The 25,477-nt window shown below is 43.4% G+C and overlaps 1 protein-coding gene across 2 annotated transcripts in view; it reads right to left on the bottom strand.

Annotated features, from left to right (window-relative positions):
* The window catches only part of LOC115062580 (low-density lipoprotein receptor-related protein 1B-like), a 51,119-nt gene extending 49,430 nt beyond the window's left edge, over positions 1–1,689 (bottom strand). For both annotated transcript variants that reach the window (XM_029531671.1, XM_029531672.1), the window contains exon 1: positions 1,589–1,689. In XM_029531671.1, coding sequence (XP_029387531.1) covers positions 1,589–1,667 — 79 coding nt within the window. In that variant the 5' untranslated portion in view covers positions 1,668–1,689. The remainder of the gene's footprint in view (positions 1–1,588) is intronic.
* Between the last annotated feature and the right edge of the window lie 23,788 nt (positions 1,690–25,477).

The raw sequence follows: 25,477 nt of genomic DNA, 5'->3' as shown, positions 1-25,477 counted from the left end.
CTCTCCCCTCTCCCCTCTCCCTCCCCCTCCCACCCCCCCCTCATCTACAATAGAAATCTTAACCAGCTCGTGGAGTGGTCACATCAGCAGTTCCTTCACTTCGACCTCTCACACACTGATAAGGTGACCTCAGTTTCCTTCTGTATACCGAGAGTCTAGGTAATAAGTGATCCTACAAAAGGAGATTGAAGGCTTAAGTGGGCGCAGAGCTGCTTGACACAGAAGCTGCTAAATCGATGCTCATCAGCCAGTCAGTCCTTTGCTACCTCTTGCAGCAGATCCTTCCAGAAGGATCTCTCGGGGTTGCGGTCAACTCTCAAAAGCTCAGGCCATTAGGTAAGTCACAACTGAAAAAAATATTCTCTCTCAAAGATTATCTTGGAACCCAAACTGCAGATGTATCGTAGACATTACCTGAAGACTGGGATCCAATAATTTTTAAATATAGTTGGCGCTTACTGTAGAGGCATTTATGGCATTTACTATCAGTTATTGCCATTAAATTCAGTAACTTTCTTATAATCATGGTGTCAGGTACACTGGTAAATGCTGCCCTAAGACACATGTAAAGATACTAAAAGATGTGAAATAACTACTTGGTTTAAAAACAAGGAAACAAAACAAAACAAACAAATAAACAAGTAACTTTAAATCCTGTTTCAGAGGTAGTGTGGGAAGGCCAGCCACAGGCTAGATGCTGGCCGGGCTGGGTACAAGTCCCGAGAGTCAGAGCTTTGGAGGGGTTCCTCTGAAGTGATTGAATTTGGCTTAACCGCTAGCAAAGATGCAAAGATTAACAGGGCTTCACACTTGCCTTCCGTACCTGGTTGGGGAAGGACCAGGCTGACCCGTGTGTGAGATGTGATTGCTAACCTCCAGGCAGGGGTTTCTCAATGCTGGGTACCTACAACCTCTGTTGACATCAGCAACTTGACCCACTAACAACTATATATGTCTCAGCTACCCTGGGACACGTAGTACTCCCCCTTCTTCATGTCAAAGATCATGACATCTTTGGATCTGTCTATGGGCGTGGCATCAACAGGTGCAGCAGGAAGTGCTCCCAACCGTTCTTTCGGGGGGGGGGTCAGTTTTTAAAGGGTGGCATCTTTTAGCTATACTAAGTGCCTATAACCACACAGCCCAACCCGTGACTGGTAGAAAAACGAGGGCTAAAAAGTGAGTCCCACCAGGTCTGGACTTGGAGGACAGAAGCATCCATCTAAGAGGTCAGGCGATCTAGGCACTCATAGAGAGAGCTCCCTTGGCGCTTGCTGGGTGACTCCAAGTAATTCTTTGTCCTTGATCTTACCTCTCCTCCTATCCACAGGTTTGCAAAGGGCCTGGCAGTCCTGAATCCTCCAGGGCTGTCTCTGCAGGATGCTCAGCCCCACCCTTCTACATCTTACTTGCCACACTGCTCAGCTGAGGACCGCACACTCAGCAAAGGCAACCGAAGTTTCACTGTTCGCCTTCTGTCCCTGCAGCGCATACAATACTGCTACCCCGCACCCACCCCACATCCTGCTCCCTGCAAACCTTAGCTGCGACCCTTCCGAGGGCGCCCCTGACCACGGACCCCACTCACCTGCCCCTGAGCGTCCGAAGGTGCCGCCCAAAGATACCAGCATCAAGGAGAAAGGGAGCAAGAGCATCCGGCACCGCATGCCTAGCAGGGACGGACCGGGACTGTGGGATCTTGCTCCCGCTGGGCGCCTGAGTGAGGACAACCCAGAAGGGAGGAGCGAGGGGCGCGGGACGCAGGCGGGCGGGCGCCAGTTCCCACGCCTCTTTGCAGGCTGCTGAATGGGAGCCTGGAGTTAGCTGGTGCAAATCTTGGGCGCCCGCTCTCCTGGGCAAGACCCGCCTCTGTCCAGGAAGGTCTCCTCACTTTGTGGCTGGGGACTTTGTGCCACTGATCCCTAATGGGACTAGAAGCAGAGCGCTGGGCTCACCAGGAGTTGACCCTTAGGGACACAGAAAGGGTTAGTCAGTCACACTTAAACTGCACAGGGGTCACCTGGAAAACTCTACAGACATTCTGCCTTTACAGAACTGGGACATGCCCGTCATGCAGGTGAAGCAATGTGCCTGCTGCTCTGACCTTACTTTGCAAAGCATAGAATTCTCTCTGTGTCTCACTGACTCTGCTGTCACTCGTCTTCCTCCCTCCTTCCCCCCTCCCTCCCTCTGCCTTCTTCTCCACCCCAATCTCCAAGCGTTTGTGGTGAATCCTGCCCCACCCCCGTTCCTTTCCTCCCTGGGTACATGGGCAGAATTAGTCCTTTCAGCGGCCCAGGTTCAGTGATGGCGAGGGAGGTTCTAGAGACACCATTTTTTTCACCGCTAAAGTCCGGAAATGACACTCTTGGTTCAGTCCATATGGGTAACTGGGCAAGTTGAATTTGAGCAGACTGAAGCATAAACCCAAGAGAGTTGGAAGGACTTAGCTGGTGGTCACCTGGCTCCCCTGACACTGCTGTTCCAAAAGGAGAAAGGTAAGACTGACAGATTTTCCCAGCCTCCTCCCATCTTGCACCTCCCACCTCCTCCCTTAGGAGGGTCAACACTCTTCCTCCCAAGCAAGCCAGCCAAGGTGAACGCCAGCTGCTTGGAAATGTGTTATGCTAAACAGGCAAGGAGCAGTCCTAATTTCTGGAAATGAGAGACCGCAGTAACGCACTAGAAAAAAAGAGAAAGCAAACAGAAACAGAGAAAAAGATCGCCAAGTGCCTCCTGAGACTGAGGTCACGTTTGCAGCATCCACCAGAGTGGGTCCCGACAGCTTCGCCTCAACTTGTCTCTCCTCTTCATGTTCACGGTGGGCCCATCACACAGAACTGAAGACACCACAATGCCATATGCTCTCAAGTTTTCCTTGAATGTGTTGTATGCTCCGATTGCATAAGCCAATTTTTTTTTTTCAAATGCCTGGTTTAAACAAAAATTTTCTAAGATATTATATTGGCTTCTTCTGAAATACGTATGTTTTGAAATCCAATTATTCTAGATGCTTTAGGAAGTCCAGTGACCAAAAAGAGCCAGCAGAGTTGTGGCAGACTTATCCTCCCACAAGGCCGACAGGGTAAATATCAGAAACCCATACACCTAGACCTCAGTTAAGTGGGATTATATGTTGTCTTAGCTAGTTTGGCCTGTGACAGAAAGTGACCGTAGAAACAGTGGCCTAACCGACAGACATTTATTTTCTTCTGCTTCTAAAGGTTGGAAGTCCAAGATGAAGGTGCTGGCGAATTCAGTTTGTTGAGGGGCTTTTCGGATGACAGGATTCTGTTGCATCCTCACACAGAGAGAAACAAAGCTAGTTCTTTCTCATGCCCCTTAAAAAAGGGCACTAATCCCATGATGGGAGCTCCACCCTTGTGACCTAGTTACGAATCCCAGCATGGCTCTCCACCCTCCTTACCTGGCTACATCACAAAGTCTCCTGCTCAGAATTTTCATCCTGTGAACTACAGGCGACACCTACCTTCAGCCCCTAACATATAACCACCTGACTGACAGCTGTATTATTTTTATTATAAATAGCATTGACTCTTAAAAGTTCTTAGCAGCTGAGAAACCACAGACATGGGTGATATAAATAAATAACTTAAATACCATTTACATTTTGTTTTTAAATCATTTTATTCTTGGGACCTCATTCTCTTTAGCCATATGTGTGGTCCTCCTTTCTCTCCCTGCTCCCCACGCGTGACACTTCATCTCTTGTGGTGAGTCTGTGGTAGCCAGAATGTTTGCCACCCAATTAAAATAGCCTCTATCTTAGTACCCAGAGCCTATGATGACCTACATGGCTGAAGCGCTTTCTACATGTGCTTTTAAGTTAAGGAGCCTAAGACAGGAGATTGCCCTGAACTAGTTCCATGTTATCACCAGAATCCTCATGATAATGAAGAGGGACCATTCTGATAGATGGCAAGGACCAGGGAGGGAGCAGTCTGATAGATTCCCACGTTAGAATGATGAGCTAGCCGGCTGGGGGTCAGGAGGCAAGGAATGCAGAGAGCTTCCAGGAGCTCAACGTGGAAATGATGGATTATCCCTAGTGGCTTCCAGAAGTGTGGCAGTGACAAGGCTCTGGACCAGAGACTGATGTGATTAATGAGATATATGAGGTAACCCGGCTGAATTGTTCTTTACTGTTAACATTCCTAGGAGTCTGTCACAGCAGTGACAGACTACAGTTTGTCCCCAGAGAGCTCATTCTTGTCTTTAATGTGACTATCCCTCCACTGCTTCCATCACTGGCTATTCTATATGTCTGCCTATGTTCTGTATGTTCTCCAACCAAAAGATGGGACCCGAGTGATAGGTCCTGGACTTAGAGATCAGGATGTGTAGGTGCTTAGGGAACCATGGAAAGGAAGGGTTTCGGAATGCCTTTTCCTGATCTTTCAGGAAAGACTTGAAAGACTTAAAGACAACGGGAACCTTCTCCTTGGGAGGATACAGGGATGCTGGGAAATACCCATCACTCAGTACAAGAAAACTGGGTAGGATATAGGAAACAGCTGGAAGTTCCCGTGATGACCACCATCAACAATTGGCCTCACCTCTGCCAAGGTCACCTCCTCCAGGGAGACCTCAGCAGGTAGTGAATGGCACACACACCTCAGCACTTAACTCCAATTGTCCTCAGAACCTTTTAAGCTAGCCTGGTCTCTTACCAGAATCTAAAAAATTTATTACATTTATTTTGTCTACTTGGCAAAGGGATGGGCCATGTGAAGATCTGCTGAGCCCACTCACTGGCCTTTAACTGACTTTTCTGAGTTCAGAAATGATGCTGAACTGTTATTTCCTGGCTATCAATTTTGGTTTTTCTTTTCTTTTCTTTCTTTCTTTTTTTTTTTGGTTGTTTTGTTTTGTTTTTGTTTTTTAAATGATCTCTTTTCTTGATGTTTAATTCCCAGTTCCTGGTGCCAATCTCAGGGATGGCGAGCAGGCCTTAAAATTGATCTGCATTAGTTACTTCTGCTTTCACCACGACTTCTGATGAGAAAGCAGAGAGAACAGCCAGAGCCAGGCCTGGATACCACCTTGAAAGGCCCATCCTGAGTCATCTGTACTCCAACTGTCCCCAGATGTTTCACAGGCTCCCAAAGCACCCTCGCTAACTGGGAACACAAGTTAGAAACATACGCATTGGGGGAATGCTTCCTTTAAAACTCTAACATCACAGACCATCATTGATCAGAGTATTGATTAATATTCTGAGCGCCATTCTAGACCCCGGGGAGGCACTGATGAACAGCACAGACAAAATATCTCCCTGTAGAGATTTGGTTTATAGTAAATATGGCTGGCACAAGTTGGTAGAGGAAAAGACAGACAATAAATGAAATCAACTAGCCTTGTATCATAGTTTATTACAAGGTGATTTAGCACATATGGAGAAAATAAAATGAACAAGAGGGCTATAGAGTACTGGCGAAGGAGGGGAAAGTGTTTCAATATTCAAGAATGTTGCAATGAGACATTCCTGAAGAAGGTGTCACGTGGCCTAAGACTTAAAGAAGAAAATGAGAAACTTCTCCTTGGGAGAATATGGGGCTGGGAACCACCTATCACACACCACAAGAGAACTGGATGGAATAGTAGATAACAGTGGGAAGTTCCCAGTGGTGACCACTGAGAGGCAACAACTGGCCTACCATTGCCCTGGAGGGAACTTCTGGATTGGATCCTAGAAAAAGACCACATAGTTCTGGGGACTTCCTTATGTTGGGACCATAATGGTGAGAGTTCAGGAAGGCTGAGAAGGTTAGAACTTCAGGGCAGAGTTCAAAGGGAAGGGTGTAACTTTAATTTTTTTTTTTCAAATCCTATTTTTAATGATGGTCCTTTAACCTCCCTTTCCACCACCCACCAGAGGTAGTGGAAAAGAAAGGATATGGGGAAAGTGGACCTGTATAGAAAGGTTCTTTGGAGCCATTCCTATCTATGTTGTCTGGAAATTGGCAGTTGAGTTCACAGGTCAGCAGCGGCAGCTCAATCCATTTGCAAATACTTCCCGGATATGCCAGCAGTCCTGTTCAGTAGAACTGGGTTAGCAACCGCAGCAACAGCAGCAACAGGACCTAGCAGAGATAGCCAGACCTCAGCCTCAGCTCCAGTCAGCAGGAGGGACCAACAGGAATGCTGAAGAAACCTTCTGCTGTACCTCTCTCAGGGAAGTGAAGGTCAGCGAAGGTGCAAGACCCACAAGCGTTGCACAGCTAGCTGTACCAGCAAGCCAAGCTCTCTCTGTGTCACTACGTGGAGTCCTATTTATAACCTCCAAACATCACGTGCCCTCCACATGTCTTGCCTCTCAGCACGTGCATCCAATCAGCCTGAGTCCTTGGAAGTGGCAACAAACTGCAGCACACCACCAGAAGGTCTTTTTTTTTTTTTTTTTTTTTGGTGCATTTCTCTCTATGGAGTCCCGACAAATGCAGCTCAACCATGCAGTGTAAGGCAGAACAATACATGCGTGTTGTCAGCAAAAGAGTCCTTCATCACACATCCTTTCATGTGCTTGCTTTAGTAAAACATCCTCTTTCCTGTGTGTGCTTCAGTGAAACGTTCCCTCATGAGTCTGCCTTAGCCTTTCACACCTGTGTCCACTTTAATGAAACTTTCCTTCACATGTTTGCCCCAGCAAAACACCCTCTAACTGACTTTCCAAAGAACCCTTAAGTTTCCACTTCAGAAGGAGTCTATACAAAGAAAGTTTTAGAAATCTGCACATAGTACCTTTTGTGAGGATGCTGGACCAATTTGCATATACATAGTGTAAAACCCCATGAAAGTGGGCAAGGGCAGGAACAAGAGGAGAAAGAAAGCTACCTGCAGGGGCTGAAGAGATGGCTTGGTGGTTAAGAGAGCGCTTTCTGCTCTTGTAAGGCCCTGAGTTCTGTCCCAGGGATCTAGTGCCTTCTTTTGAAAACACCATGGTCCCCTGTAGGCACATGGTACACTTATACTTATGCAGGCTCACACACAGACACGTAAGTGGGTAAAATGATTGAATGAAAGAACATCTTACTGTAAGCAATTCCAAAATTTTTCTACAAGGAGTTGGGACTTCTCCAGCAAGAGTGGAAATGCTTCAACAAGCATGAGAGTATTGGTAGAGACTACAGAGGCACAGGATATAAAAGCAAGGCAATAAACAACCTAACTGGGCACTGTCGCATGTGACTTTAACCCCAGCTCTGGAAAAGCATATGTAGGGGGATTTCTGTAAGTTTAAGGGAGTCCAGCCTGGTGTACACAGTGAGTTTCTGAACAGCCAAGGCTACATAGTAAGATGCTGTCTCAAAAAAAGAAAAAAAAAATCTTTTCAGAATAAATGATACTCTATTGCCTGGGTCCAACCTGTGGACAAGGATAACTATGAAGGTGGCCCAACACAAAATTGTAAACTTACTTAAAGGATTAACACCCTATTGTCTAGTTCTCCAGTATGAATTTTGTAGGTGACAACATTATGTCTCAATCTCATGAGGAAATGTCATTGGAAAAATATATGACCTTCTCTGAAGGAGCTTAAAGCAAATTCAACAGGATGAAAGTAAGTCCCAAATGACTTGGTCTACCATAAAGTCAAGTTTTCTCCTAAGGAATATAATGCAGTGAGAGATCCAACTTTGTGAATTGCAGAGTATCCAATATCTGATACAATCAGTGGCCGCAAAAGAAGCAGGAGGAAGATTCATAATAAAAGCAAAAGTGTTCAATAGGAATGGCAGAGATGACAAAACTGGAAGATAAGCATCCTAAAATGTAAGTACATTCTGCATGCTCAGGACATAAAAGGCAGATACCAAAGCAAAGAGTAAAGAATCAAGTGGGATGTGGGATACGGAAAAGCTATAGATGCGAATCATAACCAATGAGAAACTGTAGGAGTGGAAATCGATCGACGTGAAAGTGTAACAATAGAACATAGCTAAAGTGATCCACAAGGAGAACTAAATCAAAGTCAAATAAGAGTCCCTGGGGACATGTCGCCTAGTATAAGACTGTGCGGCACTCAAGCGGTGATAGTCATAACAATGGCACAAACTACTCCTTGAAGAAATGACAGCAGGACAGTGCTCTAGGTCTCAGTTTCTAAGTTGTGGGTCACGACCTCCAATGGAGTCATAGAACTCTGGGAGCCAGGAAAACGTTGGCAACTGTAAAAGGATTCTTAGTAGTCAATGATCAAAGCCTAATTTAAACTCAGGTATGTGGTGTGCCCAACATGTTTCTGGTAGTGTTTGTCCACTGTAGACTCTGCAGCTTCACCTCATCCTTGTTTCTGAACATACAACATACATTTTGAATCACATAGGACATCAAGGCACATACACACTGACAAATACTGCCCCAAATACCCCAGCTTAGAGATGAAACAAATTGTACATTATGAACTATAATTTTTGAATGTACATGTAAAGTTTTCTATTCTATAGAACTCTGATAGGTTAATTATCAAAACAAAAACATTTCATATTTTCCTACCATCGTGACTCAGGGTGTAAATATCAAATTATGATAGCTTTGATTGCATGATGCTAGAATGTTTGGTTTTAAATTTTGGTGTTTTAGTTGACTGGAGGTTTTTTACTAATTTGTTCAATGAAATTTGGCTCGGGACTAGGACAGAATTTCTGACAACTTCTCGAATGGCCCTGAGTATACTTCAGCCATTATACTACACATTTATGACATGGTGATATCAGTATTGATGACTTATTCAAAATATCAATCAATTCAAAAAAGGATTGAAAACATTCCATACCTGATGGTGTCAAATATTTAGCTAAGATCTAATTTTTACAGAAAAATAAACGTGTATAATTATTTCAATATCTGAATTTGCATTCTTCTTTACACATATTAAAATTATATGCATATCAAAGAGTTATTTTAAGATAAATTTCATCATGATTGATTATAAACATTTGCTATAGTGTACCCTTTTTGTATACTTATTTATCCATGGCTATCTTAAAATTTCTTTAATCAAATAGGACTTATAAGTAGAAGAAGCTTTAAGGGGTCTGTTATGGGTTAGATAGCTTAATGCACACATCCAGGAAACTCAACAACTCATTCAGAGCATATACAACATGTCTCTATGAAGATGCTCCATAAACAAATAGTAAAAGCCAATGGCAGGGGGCTAGCTAAGATGACACAGCAATTGAGCACCCTCGCTGCTCTTGCAGGAGACCTAAGTTTGGTTCTCAGCACAAACATCAACTGGTTCACAATCACCCGAAGCTCCATCTCCTAGGAATTGACACCCTCTGCACTTTATTGGGTACCCACATGTACAAACGTATATGTGCTCACATGTACATGGGTACACACATACACACAGAGACACATACACACAGAGACACACAGACACACATGCACACAGACAGACACACACACATGCATGCACGCATGCACACACACACACACACATACGCACGCACACACTCACAAAACTGAACAGGAAAAATGGAGTGAAGGGAAGTGTAAAATAAATTTATCAGATGAATGAAAGCTAAGTGATGTTTTCAACTATAGACCTGGATTATTAGAGAATACCAAAGGATGGGTTTGGGCAGATGGCTCAGCTGCTTTTCTGGAGAACCTGGGTTCTGTTCCCAGGACCCACATGGCAGCTCATATTTGTCTGTAACTCCAGTTCTGGGGGTTGGAGGGGGCTCTGATGGCTTCTCCTAGCCTCCTGAGCACCAGGCATACATGGTGCACATACATACATGCAGGCAAACCATTCATATGCATAAAATAAAAGCAAATAAAGTCATCTTTTAAAAAGAGAGAAATGATTAAGGATTTTGTTCCAATGGAAGATAAATGACACAGATTAAAAAAATATAACAACTAAAAAAATCCCTTTAATCTACATAAGGAAAAGAGACAACAGAAATGTCAAACATCTCACTTTTTTTTTTATTTTCTCAGAAATGTAGCTAACTATTTAAAGCAAGAATGATGGTTGCAACGCTTGGCATCCATGACATATACAGGAGAGAAATAGGTGACAACGGTGACTCACAGGGCAGGAGGAAGCATCTACATGCAGCGTGACAGCGAGGAGGTGACTATGTGAGCTGACGCTGGAATGAGATCAATTTAGGACTATTATCAGCCCTAAACAACCACGGAGAAGGCAGAACGCAGAGGTCAACGAGCCCTCAGAGACAGAAGGCCATCAAAGGGGAGAACATGCTAGTGAGCAGCATCCAAAAAAGCAGGAGAAAATCGGGTGCCCCAAAAGAAGCCAGGGACAGATGGTCCGCATAGAAAACAAACAGTACATGGGAGGTGGCGATGCATAGATTTCAATCAATAAGCACACAAAATGTAAATGTTCTACACTCTACAATTAAAGCAAAGGAGGAACCGAGCCACGGAGATATTTAAGGAAAGAACACTGAACGCAGAGAATGCAAGAAGCGAGTGGGAGAAACAAAGCCAAGCAAGAGGACCATGCAGATACAGAGAGTGGAGGGTAAGGGGAGGAAGTGAGGCCAGAGGTATAGACGGGAGCTTGTCCTAGAAGGGTTGTGTATCAGCTGTCTATTGCTGTGATAAGGACCCGGATCTAAAGCAGCTCCAGGAAGAAAGGGTTTATTTCAGCTAACAGGCTATCGTCCATCATGCAGGGAAGTCAAGGCAGGAACCTGCAGGCAGGAACTGAAACAGGCCAGGGAAGGATGCTGCTTACTAGCATGCTCCGTGTCTTGTTCATCTGCTTTCTTACACTACTCAGGACCATCTTAGAGGGTAGCATTGGTCCAGGCCCTATCACATCGGCAATTAATCAAGAAAACACCCCACAGAGTTGCCTACAGGCCAATCGGATTAGGGGCATTTTTTTTTTTTTTTCAATTGCAGTTCCTGCTTCCCAAATGAGCCTGACTCCTCCTCCTCCTCAAATTGGGAAAATCCTAACCACTGGCACAGGTGGTGTCAGATATCGCAAAGATTGCTTTTCCTTAGAGCTCTGGGAGGGTACTGGGAATGGGCCACCCGGCACGTGAGCCCTAACTACGTGCGCTCAGTGTCCACAGCGATGGGCAGCTCACAGCTGCCTCGTGGCTCCATGCTGCACAGAGAAGGCATGGAGGGGATGTTTCTATCCCCGCAGAAAGCTCTAATGAACTTCACTGGAAGGTTTTGGAGATGACAGGAGTGTCGTGATGATGAACAATCACCTCGGCTTTAGTGTTGACTATAGGAGGCAAGGATGGAGGGAGCAACAGCACATTTACATCTTTAGTGTGTAACCTAGAAATAAAAAGAACACTCATTAAATTCTGAGATAAGTGGTGATGTAGAGGGAAAGAATATTTTGTCACTAAAAGTAAATACTGCTTTAAACTTTAAAAGTTATGTGATGTCAATGTGGCTGACCCAGGCCTTTTCAAATCAAGAATTCAGATGACAGTGCATGACACACTGTTTTCCCTTTCCTCCTCCTCCTCCTCCTCCTCCTCCTCCTCCTCCTCTGGTGTGACTTCTTCTTCTTCTTCTTCCTCCTCCTCCTCCTCCTCCCNCCTCCTCCTCCTCCTCTTCCCCCTCCTCCTCCTCTTCTTCCTCCTCCTCCTCCTGCTGTCTTTGTCTTCTTTGTACTTATCTCCATTTTTGCTTTAATGCCTGTAGCATGCTTTATGTTTATATTATTGATGAACTTCAAGTTCAAGTTCATATGCTCTCAGGAAGATGAAAATTTAATTTTTTTAAACAATTTTGCAGGGGAAACTTCATACATGAACACTCAATCTCTATCACCCCTCCCCCTCCCTCCAGTTCCTACCATGTTAACTATTGTTATATGTATACACATATTTATGTCCACATGTATGTGTATGTGTGTGTGTGTGTGTGAGTCTCTCTCTGTGTGTGTGTGTGTGTGTGTGTGTGTGTAACTGATTGAGTCCATTTAACTTTCTGGTCAGCCCTGTTGGTTGATTCTTAGCAGAAGCGTAACACCACCCCACAACTGAGCCAGGCTTTTGTACCAGAAGCCTCCATTGCCCTGTCCAGTCTCCTCACGCGTTACCACTTCTGCACACACTTCCGGCTGCCGATTCCTATTCTCTAAGTGCATTTTCTGGTCCCCACATCCTTCTGAACCTTTTCAGGTGAGATCCTGGAATCTGCCCTCCCCAGGAACAGCTTTCAGCCTGTACCTGGCAGAACCTGTTCGCTGAGTCCCCGGATGCCTGCAGAGTGTGGTAGAATAAGTGGTGCGCATGCTCTCTGCTGATCCTGCAGCTGGCCGCAGTAGCTGCGAGGCGACATTTGGGCTCCATTTTCTTCTCTGTCACATTTTCTCATTCGCTCCCACCCCATCTTTCCAGCAATCATGCTCCAAAATTAGCCACTTCACCTTGGCGTCTCCTTCAGGGACACTAAGAGTAAGAAACCATCCAGTCTCATACATTCTTACTGCATCATGAGGTACTTTCTTAGGCAGAAGCTTATTCACTACACAGAGGTGGTTCATGGAAGGTTGCTCTAAAGTGCATTGAACTAATATATTCAGGACAGTGCAAACTCTGTGTAAATTGATTTTGATGTTGGTGAGCGTGCTGGTTCGTAATTAAAAGTATAATCTGAGCACAATTAAATTTCAAAGTTTGGAAATATGACTTAAGCCATGTCTTCATATATGACACGAGGGAGTGACCAGTACGTGGCTCAGTTGAGATTTCGGCTGCTGTGATTAACACCGTGACCAAAAACAACCTGGAGAGGAAAGGGCTTACTTGGTTTTTATCCCAGTCCTTCATGGAAGTAAACCAATGCAGGAACCCGGAGGCAAGAACTGAAGCAGAGGTCATGGAGAAGCAGAGTTTATCGGCTTCCTTCCCGCTCGTGGCTTGCTCACCCTTCCTTTTTAAACCACTCAGAACCACCAGCCCAGGGGGGGACACTTCCCACAGTGATCTGAGTCTGTCTACATCTACCATCAATCAAGAACACACCAACAGGACAGGCTGATGAGGGCGTTTTTCTCAGTGGAGGTTTTTCGTCCAAAGGAAAGGAGCTCGTGTCCAGGTGACAAAACCTTGTCCAGCACTGGTACCGAGTGCCTTTCCAATGTATGGAACTAAAAGATGGAGGGAACTCTAGGCGACAAATGTTTCCAGGAATCTGGCAAAGGTGACAGGAGAGGAGAGAGTAATCCTCCTGAAGGAAGTGCAGAGGAGCCCTGCTGTCACTAGACTTTCTATCCAGAGCCATGTTACCAACGCTGGAAGCAGATGGGGACACAGAACTGAAGAGACAGCCTGGAGCAGCCAGATCATGAAGAGCAGACAGCTAGAAAGCAGGAAGCTAACCCAGAGAAAAATAAGGTTGCCAAAATCTGCATAGGGGTTCACCGGAGTCCTTCCCTAAATTCTAAACTACCCATTTATAGGGTGAGAGTCAGACAAAACGTAATTACTACAAAGCCATAAACCAGACGGTGACTGGAGTTGACAATTGTCACTCTTCATCTCCAAGTCCACTGGATTCAGGGTCCCCTGGGAGTTTAAGGCACACTTCTGGCTGGGTCTGTGAGGACTGGGTCTGTCTGCAAGGATATTCCTAGAAGAAATTAACTAAATGGGGAAAGACCCACCCTGAGGGTGTGTGGCATCATCCTACGTATGGGAGACCTGGGCAAAATTAATGGGGGAAAGGAGAAATCCAACAGTGTTGGCATTCCCTTCTTCCTGCTTCCTGGCCTGTTGTGGCATGACGTTGCCCCACTCCACCATGACCTTCCCGCCAGCATGGGCTACCCATCAGAAAACAGGAGCTGCAGTAAATCATTCCCCTGTTAAGTTGTTGTGTTAGCTGCTCTGTCCTAGCAAAGAGAAAAGTCACTAATAAAACAGGGATTAGACACATTTAAGTTTCAGCAAATTTATTCAATACCCAGGTTACTATTCCTAAAGCAAAGGCTCGAAAGCTATAAAGATCCCTCCTCCTTAAGAAACTTTAAGAAGTTTTTCCTGTATCTAGCAATGTTTTCCATATCATAAATTAAAATTGTAGTTAATAAAATGATAGACCTGTCACATATTAATGTAAATAACATTTTACGAAAACATTTTTTTTTTCTAAAATAAACCAATGAGCACAGCCACACAGCTCATTTGACAAATGAAAACATTTGTCGAAAGTCTTTTTTTCTGCCCTTCACAGAGGACAGCTGAATTCTCATATGGGCTTCTTAACTCAGTCTGTTAGGAAGTGGTATTTTGATTTCAGTCTATGAATAAAATCTGTTCAGATGCAGCTAGGTGACTGACCATAAAAAAAAAAAAGTGCTTCCTTTGTTAATTTATGTCCACACAGAAGAACATGTTGAAGTCCTAACTCCTGGTGTTTCCAAACATATACTATTTGACAGCATAATTATTCCAGACTTAACCAGTTCAGATGGGGTGACTGCATTGGGACTAAAAACTATAGGATTCATATTGTGAAAGTGGGGGGTTTGGATACAAATGCATGGGGATATAGGAAGAGACATAGGAGAAAGCAATGGAAAGATGAAGCCTGGATTGGGCAAGTGATGCCACAAACCAAGGACCATCCACGTCTAGGAGGAGCTGGAAGGAGCAGGAGGGATCCTTCCCCTGGCGATGCAAAGGAGCTTGGTCTCACTGACACCTCTGCTTCAGACTCCTGCCTGTGAGGCAAGATGCCTCTGTTCCATGGGAAAATGAGTACTGACAGTCATGTTTAAAGAGTGATGGTTCCTGACAGTTGGTTGCCATGAGGAATCAGACTGTCATCATTTCATAACTGTCTTACTAACATGCTGTCACGTACCCTGTACTTTGCATAGATCTTTCTTTTATGCAGCACGTGCACGCGTGCGCAACCCCACCCCCACTGCCACTTGCCAAAGTCATGAAAGTACCCAATAAGGGCATAAAAGCGTTGGATCCCTGGAGCTGGAATTACAGAAGATTGTGAGCTGCGATACAGGTACTGGACATCAAATTCTGGTCCGCTGCCTGCAGGAGCATCAAATGCTTTTAACTTCTGAGCCACCTCTCCAGCCCTGCTCACGCTTTTCTAATACAATATTAAAACTGCATTTGCTAATGTCTCTAGTGGTATCATCAGGAAAGATGGCAACTGTTGGCAAAGCATGAAGCTCGTGATATCAGACACGGGTTTTGGAAATTTTGATTTTTACCTTTGACACTTTGAACTTCAACACTGGCAAAAAAAAAAATTATGTTTTTTTCCCCCTTAAAATGACAGTCATTATCACACATGTTTAAGGACTATGTCTTCCCATGTCTCTGAGGAGTCACAAAGGTCTATTGGCCATTTTATAAGTGAAGCTCTATGCCGTGTAAAGGGCAGGTAGGTGTGCTTGCATATCTAACCTTGATGAGAATATAGAATAAGCATAGTGTCCGCAGTTAGCAGGGACAATAAATTGATGCAAGCATTGTGGGAAACAGTATCAAAGTTCTTCAAAAGAAAGAAAGAAAGAAAGAAAGAAAGAAAGAAAGAAAGAAAGAAAGAAAGAAAGAAAAGCAAAATGAATCAAAACAAAACAAAAACCCTGAAACTAAAAATAGAACTCACTGCATCATCCAGCAATCCTACTTCTGTGTCTACATCCAAAGAAGTTGAAATCAGCATCTCAAGGAGATAATGCCATGTTTACTGCTGCAGTATCCAGAAGGGAACAGATAACAGCTTCAGTCCCCTTCAGGGAGTAAAGGGACAAAGAGAATGTGGAGTACACAGACACATGGAATGTTATTCAGCCTCATGGAAGAAGGTCTCACTCATCAATCTGGCTAGGTTGGCTAGCCAATGAGCTTCAGGGATCAGCTTTCCCCAGTGTGGGGGTTACAGACCTAGACCAACATATGGAACTTCTGGTTTTATGTGGGTACTGGGATTCTGAGATAAGGTCTTCATGTTTGCACAACAGGCACTGATCAACTGAACACCTCCTTGACTCCCAGAGTTTTGATTCTTTAAGACAATGACCTTGCCCTAACCACTTTTGAACCCCAACATCTAACATACTTCATGTGTGTGATCATGTATGTGCACTTGTGCGGGGAATGTGCATGTGTGTGGAGGCCAGAGATTGATGTCAAGTGTCTTCCTATATCTCTCTCTCCAGCTTACATTTTGATGCAGTCTACAACTGAAGCTGGGGCTCCTCACTTGGCTAGACTGGCCAGCAGGCAAGCCCCAGAGAGCCTCCTGTCTCTGCTTCTCTGTCACTTTGACTATACATGTACCTTAGCACAGCAGTTGTTTTTAACTGGAGATCTGAACTCATGTCTTCATGCTTTTGTGGCAAAGCACTTCACTGACAGCCATCTCTGCAACACTAGCACATTTTATTTTATATATATATATATATATATATATATATATATATATATATTCATATATATATATTCATATATATATATATTCAAAATTGTTATATGAGTGCACCCACTGTTCTATAGCTGACTAGGGCCAGTTTCCTGCTGCAATAGGTACAATAGGTACATTGGCTGAGCAAATGCTTTATTGACATTTGCTGTGGCTTGCCATGGTATATCTAGAGGTTTCATTTTCTCTCATTCAAAACTAACCAGGCCTAACCCTGCTTCGCTTCTGAGACTGTGTGATGTCATGTATGTTCAGGGTAGTTTGACCGTTGACAATTTCACATGTAGCTGCCTGAAATAGTGTCATGAAATGAATGGATTCCTACCGAGTTTGAACTACATGTAAAACAAAATCTAGATTTCAAACCCTGGACATGTAGAATTCTAATTAGGTAATATTTGTGTATGATTAAGATTCTTCCTGGAAAATTTTTATTTCATAGTTTTCCAATTTTTGTGCATATTCTAGTCGAAGATTTGGCATTTGTGATTATAGCTATAGAGTTAAGATCTATTTATGCAGAAAATTAAAATATTTTCATAATAAAAGTTTCTACTTCCACGAAATTCAATATTTGGTGGAAAGTGAACCAACATCTTAGTTATTAGTGTCTTGCATAAAGATGTGCAATATCAAACTGAACTGCTATTAAACATTCTACAGAGATGGTTCAGCAGCTAAGGGTATTTGCTGCTCTTCCAGAGGACCCAGGTTCAGATCCCAGCATCCATGTCGGATGGCTCACCACCTCTTGGAACTCTAGCTCCATGGTATCAGTCACTTTCTCCTGGCCTTCTTGGTCACAGATACATACATACACACAAATAAAAATAAAATTATACCTTTCAAGAGTTGGGTTTTTTTTTTTTTTTTGCCTTAGTTCTGATTTTTAAATTTTAGTGTGTTGGCCTTTAATCACCTCTAGGAAAAACTGTTATCAAATATAAGTGGTCCCTTTGATTATACTCTAATATCAAAGGCATCGTTATTATCAAAATTAATAAAATTGCAAGCACGCTCAGAACTAGTCAGTGTAAACTAAAATATTTTAAGGTAATTGGTTCAACTCTCTGGGCCAGAGGAATTTTTGTAACTTTACATAGCACCAAGCATTGGAGCTCCAAAAGGGTTTAAGATGACTGCCTGTGATGGTTAATTGTGTGTCAACGTGACTGGGCAACAGGGTGCACAGATGTTAATTGGGGATTTTTCTGTCCAAACATTTCTAGGGGAGGTTAGTATTTAAGCCTGGACCAAGAGAAGAAAATAACCTCATCAATGTAGATGGCTGCGTCAAATTATAGAAAGCCTGAACATGACAGACTCAGAGACAAGGCAGTCCGCTGCTCAAATAGACATCTTTTCCTGCCCTCAGATCTTGGTTCCCAGAGCCTCATTGTCAATGAAGGGGCTCACATTGCATCAGCCATCTGGTTCCTGGGCCTTTGTTTCTAACCCAGAACTTCTATCATTGATGTGTCTGGTTTTCAGGGTTTCAGATCTGAACTAGAGGTCTTTGGCCTTCCAGCCTGCAGATGGCAGATGGTGAGGTGTCTCAGCCTCTACCATCATATAGGTCAATTACACACACTGTCTCTCTGTCTATGTCTGTCTGTCTGTCTGTCTGTCTGTCTACCTATCTATATTCCTATGTACATATCTGTCAAATCATTCTGTTTGGAGAACTCTGACTAATACCATTTCCTAAGACTTTCTACAATGGGACCAGACCTGCAAAGCAAGGCTTGCAGAACACTGTGATAAGTGTGGTCCAGGAACACACCTGCAGTGTGTCTCAGATGCAATCATGAGGAGACAAGGATTGGAGTGGGAGAGGCACAGTCTGGGGAAGCTTCAGAGAGTACATTACACTGAGTTAATATCGGATAGATAAGCTATCCATATAAAGAACATTACAGTTGATAAGAATAGAAAATGTGAAGGCACAGATGAAGGATCTAAAAATGGCTGTTTATGCAGAATCACTTGAGTGAAAGATTTTTACAGGGTATTAGCAAAATATGAAGCTCTATAGACAGGTGGGCCCAGGGCAAGAACTACCTGAAGAATTAAGATAATTCCTGAAGAATTAAAAAACAAAAACAAAAAAAAACAAAGAGGGGGGCCTTATTGAATGGACATTTTCTCTTTCTTTTCACTTTCATTCTTTTAAAATTTAGACAGGATAACATTGACAGGAATGGAACTCTCTATGTAGACAAAGCTGGCCTTGAACTCACAAAGATCTGCCTACTTCTGACTCCCAAGAACTGAAATTAAAACTGCGGACTCCCAGTCTGAACGCACATTTTCAATAACACTGCCAACATTCGAAGTGCAATGACAAAGGGATGAAATTTCTTATCTGAAATAATTTGCTCTGCAGAAACCTGTCAGAATAAAGAGTATTATGATATGGAAATATCACTAAAATGAATTCATAGCCTTGCCAAAATGTCTACTTTCAAGCGTCCGGAAAACTTTGAAGGAGTAACATAAAGATGGTGTCTTGCACATCTCCCTCCGCTGTGACCCGGGAAAGAGAAGCTGACTGAACACAGGGAAGCAACGAGGAAAGAAAGAGTCCTTCAGCTGCAGCTTAGCTGAGGACGGCCAGGCAGCTTGCCCTAGGCCATGCAGGTGCACAACGGTTCACACCGATGATGCGCGTCAGGAAGAAGTGAACCAGCTGGGGAGGACAGCAGCAGTACAGTATAGTCTTCTTCATTGTTGCTGGATTTAAATCACCTAGGAGACACGCTTGGGGAGGGGGAGTGCGGGGGAGGGGAGTCTTTCCAGAGATGCTGAAGGGAAGATGCTGAAGATTCTGCCTGAATGTGGGCAGCAATATCCTACGGGCTGAGGGTCCAGGCTGACGAAGAGAGGGAAAGGAGAAAGCTGTTGAGGACCAGCACACATTTCTCTTTGCTTCCTGAACAGGCGTGATGGGACCTCCACCTCACATTCCTATGCTATGCCTTCTGCACCAGAATAGACTCTTCCCTCAATCTCAGAGCCCAAACAAACCCAGGCCAACAAGAAAGGTAACTCACTGTAATTCTGTAAGTTCTCACTAGATGAGGCGGTAGTTTACCAGCTAAAAGTAGGAAACCTGACACACCCTGCTGGCTTTCCTCCTCCTGTTCTCAGAAGGGCAGAGTCACCCTGCATGTGATCTGCCAGGGAAGGAAGTATCTGGGAGTTACTCTACGCAACCACCTCTATTTCAAACCACACTAAACACAGATCGTTAATAACATTAATGTTCCCACTTAAGAGCTTTAACTTTATCTGAGGCCCGAGGAAATGGCATAGGAGGGGAATGTGCCTGCAGCGCAAACATGGGGACCCAAGTTCAGATTTCCTGCACACAGGTGAAAATGCTGAGGGTACTGCTGCTCACCTGTAATCCCAGTGATGGGGAGGTGGGGTCCGGAGGATTGCTGGGACTGCTGCAGCCAGGCTGGAGAGAGGAGGATTGCTGGGGCTGCTGAGAGCCAGGCTGGAGAGAGGAGGATTGCTGGGGCTGCTGAGAGCCAGGCTGGACACTTACTGAGCTCCATACTCAGACACTGCCTCATAGGGAAGGTAGAGAAGGGATTGAGGAGGACACCTGAATTTGATCTCTGGACTCCATGCATACCCACATGCGCACGTGTGCATGGAAATTCTCACCACACCGTGTGTACACACACAAAATTATCTACATAATCATAGTTACTTTTTGAAAAGCATTAACAGTGGGAAAATGATACTTAGGGTAAGAAGGTCTTACTGTGAGTTTATCCTTAGCTGACCTTTTGACCCTTTGGAATCTGCCTTTTGGCCATTTAGAATCTGGGTCCTCCCCCAAAAGCTTCTGAATTTCCCTACTGTGCCTGGTCCCTGCCTCCCACCAATACCCATAGTTAGACCCTGCTGGCTGCCCACGATTGAATTATGCAGGCATGGAATGGAAGCTTGGCCAGTTTAGTCTCCCCTAAGGCTTCAAATGTTGAGCCAAGAACAGAACTAGTACTATTGTTCATCTTGGGAGAAAACATTCAATCTTCCTACACTAAGTGGAGCATCAGTAGTGGACTTTTCCATACATGTTAGGAAGGTTCTTTCTATTTCTACCTAGTCTTCATTTTTAAATAATAAATGGGCATTGGATTTTCTGTAATGCCTTGTCTATATCTGTTAAGCTAATCATGGAATTTAGTCCTGATTTAGTTAATATAGTGTACTACATTGATCCACTTTAAAATGACAAGCCAACATTGCATCCCTGAGGGGACGGGATAATACCTCTCACTCAAACATAAGCATAAACTTAAACTAAAGAGAAAGATCACAGAATAATGGATTACATGTCAAAAAAAATGACTCATTAGAACAGGAGCATGTGTTCAGCATAGCATTTGCATAAGTCACTGTAATCTGGTGAATATGACCATTATGAATGTAGTTTGATGCTTCAAAATTACTGCCAGAAATTCCAATTCCTGTGTGACAAAATGCTAGGGCAGATAACTCTACCGCTTTACAGAAGTGATCACTACCACAGTGGTTGAGTTGACTTCAGTTGTTATTTTCCAACTGTAAACATTGCTAATTTCTGTTCGCTAAGCATAGTGAGTCTCCATCAGTGAGTTGGTTCTTGATTCTTCAGCTCTTAGACTAGAGAACTGTGTGGGTGTCCCCCAAATGTGACAAAAACAACCAAGGGGATAAGACATTGATGGATGACAGCTATGAGTCTCTAAGTCTTAAAGACTTAAAGAAAGGAAATTTAAGAAGAAATTTGATGAAGATAAAAAGCCAACATGGGGCCTTGTTTAGGAGTCAAATCTGTGTGAATCTTCTCAGTGGTTAGTTGGATACTGTGGCCAACTGCCACTTTGCAAGGACCCTCAGTGGCCTCAATATGATCTTCTGAGAATCATCTCCCAGCCCCTTTGCATTGGTGATCAAAAGGTGGCTGGCATGATGCAGTGTTGACATCTGGGTACTCTTACATTGTGTTTGTGCCCATTTTAGTTACAAGCCACTTCTACACCAATGACCATTTTGTTTTCATTCCTCCTTCACACTATGTCGCTCATGAAATATTTCAACTTAAATTGTCACTCTTTCCACTTAAAAATAAATCATCAATGCTCAAAACAACATGAATAGATGTGTGTAAACCCTAAGTGTTTAGAAAGCAGTTTGACACCGACACCATATCTATTTAGCAAAACAACATTAGTAGGATCTTCCCTGGGGCCTATCCCTTTCCTAGCTGTTGGCTTTTGGTAAAGTTACAGTAGCAAGCATGAATGTCCCCCCTACTGTGACACAGGTGTCATAGTCAATCAGAAAGCCTTTAGTTACCTTCAAAATGGTCATGAAACTATTATGCCAATGGACATGGCTTTTCAAGCAGGTTAGTATTGTAATACACAAGGTCTAGAACTGGATAAGACATTTGATGCCATACCCCAGCAGCCTGCATAGCACCTTCTGAGTCTTCCATTTAAACTCTTATTTTAAAATCATATTTTTTAAATTAGTTCTTATTTTTTGAAGTGGGTTTCCACATGACTTTGCCATGCAGCTTTGGCTTTGGTTAATACTTCCTGTTTCTTGAACACTGACTTTATTTCCTGCTCAATCAGAGTTCTATTCAGAAAGCCCTTACCCATGCCTGTCTCTTGAAGTGAATGCCTTACTTTGCATTTCCGAGAACCTTAGGTTATTTAATCAATATTCTAGTGGCAGGTGTGGGAAATCTCCCCATAATTATTGGTCAGGGAGACCTCAGAGACTCCCAAAACAATATTGGCTGCTTGTGATTATCCACTAAATCTAGATGATAAACTCTTGTTGAAGATACCAAATGCTCTGGTTGCACACATAGAGAAATCAAGCAAGAAATAAGCCGGACACTCCTTTCATGCTGGCCAGCATCCATAAAGACAGGAGGTGATACACTGGCTGATGGGTAGGTAAGTCATCAGTCGTCTTACCCAGCTCTGGACCTATGTGCTACACTATAGATCCAGGCCCTCAGGCCTTATGTTAAGGTCATTTGTCAATTTGTAGTTGTTTTATGTATGAGATGAGAGATAAAGATCTTGGTTCATCATTCTTCTACATAGAGATATCCAATTTTCCCCAGTACTATTTGTTGAGGATTCTGGGTTCTTTTCCCTTCCAATATATGTAGTTTGGACATCTTTTTAAAGAATTAGGTGGCTATGATTGCATGGGCTCTTATCTGGGTGCCTTATTCTAGTCCACTGATCTACCTGCCTTTTTATGCCAATGCCACACTGTTTTTATTACTACAGTTTTGTAGGATATGTGGACATCAAATGATGGTGGCAACAGAAGATTCTTTTTGCACAAGATTGCTTTGGTTTATCTGGGATCTTTTGTGTTTCCATGTGAGTTTTAAGATATGAATCCCTATTATGTTGAGAGACATTCCTTCTGTGCTGGTTCGTTCATGTCAACTTGACACAAGCTAAGGTCATTGGGCAAATCCGTGGGATATTTTCTGGATTGATGATCAGTGTGGGAAGGCCCAGCCCACTGTGGCAATGCCCCACTGGGCAGCTGGTCCTAGGTTGTAGAAGCTGTGAGTGTAGCACATGAGCAGCATTCTTCCTTGGCCTCTGCATCAATTCCTGCCTCCAGCTCCTGCCCTGATGTCTTCCCCTTATCATAAACCATGAACTGCAAGGTGAAACAAACCTTTTCCTCCCCAAGTTGCGTTTGGTCATGGTGTTTTTCACAAAAAAAAAAACAAAAACTAAAATTCTAACTAAAACACCTTTTACTTAAGTTTCTTTATGACCATTATCTTGAAAGGGTATTAGAATCTGCCAAAGGCCCTTTCTGTGTCTTTTGAGAGCACAGTGTGAAATGTCCTTGAGCCATTTATATAATTTATAACATTTATTAATTTACATATATTCAACTGTCTCTGTATCTCCAAAATAAAGCCAAGTTGATCATAATAAGTGATATTTTTTCTCAGTATATAATACTTGGCATTTTATTTTTCTCTCTTCAAGTATAACATGTGATAAATTATTTACTTGTGTAAAACATACATTTTGAATAGTATAAAATTAAAATTCAAGGTGATAAAATGCTTTATAATTTAGCTCCATTGTCCTCTATGCATGAATAACATGATAGAGTGTCTTATAATTAATCTTTTTATTTATTATTATTTTCTTTATTTACATTTCAAATGCTATCCTGAAAGTTCCCTATACCCCCCACCCCCGCCCCTGCTCCCCTACCCACCCACTCCCACTACTTGGCCCTGGCCTTCCCCTGTGCTGGGTCATATAAAGTTTGCAAGACCAAGGGGCCTCTCTTCCCAATGAAGGCCGATTAGGCCATCTTCTGCTACATATGCAGCTAGAGACATGAGCTCAGGGGGTACTGGTTAGTTCATATTGTTGTTNCACCTACAGGGTTGCAGCCCCCTACAGCTCCTTGGGTATTTTCTCTAGCTCCTCCATTGGGGACCTGTGTTCCATCCAATTAGCTGACTGTGAGCATCCACTTCTGTGTTTGCCAGGCACTGGCATAGCCTCACAAGAGGCCGCTATATCAGGGTCCCTTCAGCAGAATCTTGCTGGCATGTGCATTATTATCTGGGTTTGGTGGCTGATGATGAGATGGATTCCTGGATAGGGTAGTCTCTGGATAGTCCATCCTTTCATAGGATGACCATCATGTGGATACTTCATTCCTCCTTAGAATAAGGAACATGAAAGGATATAGGTACAGAGACAAGTGATGTTTTTAACTGTTTTTAAATCCAGTTTGGACTTTGTCTTAAAATTTTGTATTGACGTTCATCAAAGAGGCTGATGTATGATTTTTTTTCCTTGCTGCCATTGTCCCATGTATATCTGTTTTGGGGATCAGGAGACTCACTCCATCACAAGAGTTTGGCAGTGTCCCTTGCTTTCCCATGTTATGGACCAGTTTGAGGGACATGGGTGTTAGCCATTCCTCAAAGGTCCGCTGAAAGTCACCAGTGAGTCCATCTGGGCCTGTTCTTTTTTAGTTGTGAGAGTTTTAATTACTGCTTCTATCTCACTTCTTGTTATAGATCTGCTTAATTTATCTCATGTTGGTTTAATTTGGGTATGTCATCTATATCTAGAAAAACAAACTTGAAAGTTTTCAGTTTCGCGGACTGTTTTCTTTAAGGTCTGCTCTGGCAAGTCTCTGAGCTTCGCTGACAGTTGTCTCCATGGCTTCCCGCTAAGTCTCCTCTCCTGGAATCTCCTTCTCTTCATGTCTCTTGATTGGCTTACCCGAGGTTGCTGGAGTTTGCTTACCTTTTCAAAGAAGGAACCCTGTGTTCCGTTGGTTCTTTGTATTTTGTTGTTGCTGTTGTTCATTTCCGTTTCATGAATTACTCCCCTCTGCATCTTACATTCCTTTTTAAATACTGCCTTGGGGTTTAGCTTGTGCTCCCCCTCCTCCCTCAGGGCCCTAAGGACGAACCATCAAGTTATTTATTTGAGCTTTCTCTTACTTCTTCATATAGACACTTAAAGCTAGAAAAATCCCTGGTTAGAACTGCTTTCTTTGTGTTCCATAGGCTTGGGTAATTGTTGTCATTATTTGATTCTAGGAACTTTTTATTTCTTCAAGAACTCATTTGTTATTCAATAGCATTTGTTTAATTTACAGTAGTTTGTGTATGTTCTAGAGGTTTTTGTTGTTGTTGTTGTTGTTGTTGCTGTTGATTTGTAGTTTTTATTCCATTGTTGTACTGGCTAGCTTTGTGTCAACTTGACACAGTTGGAGTTATCACAGAGAAAGGAGATTTAGTTGGGGAAATGCCTCCATGAGATCCAGCTGTGGGGCATTTCCTCAATTAGTGATCAAGGGGGAGAGGCCCCTTGTGGGTGGGACCATCTCTGGGCTGGTAGTCTTGGGTTCTATAAGAGAGCAGGCTGAGCAAGCCAGGGGAAGCAAGCCAGTAAAGAACATCCCTCCATGGCTTCTGCATCAGCTCCTGCTTTCTGAC

Source organism: Mus pahari, chromosome 19, assembly GCF_900095145.1.
Source record: "Mus pahari chromosome 19, PAHARI_EIJ_v1.1, whole genome shotgun sequence".
In the NCBI taxonomy this organism is placed as follows: Eukaryota; Metazoa; Chordata; class Mammalia; order Rodentia; family Muridae; genus Mus; species Mus pahari.
Note: the sequence above shows the minus strand (reverse complement) of the source record. Positions and strands in the feature narration are given on the sequence as shown.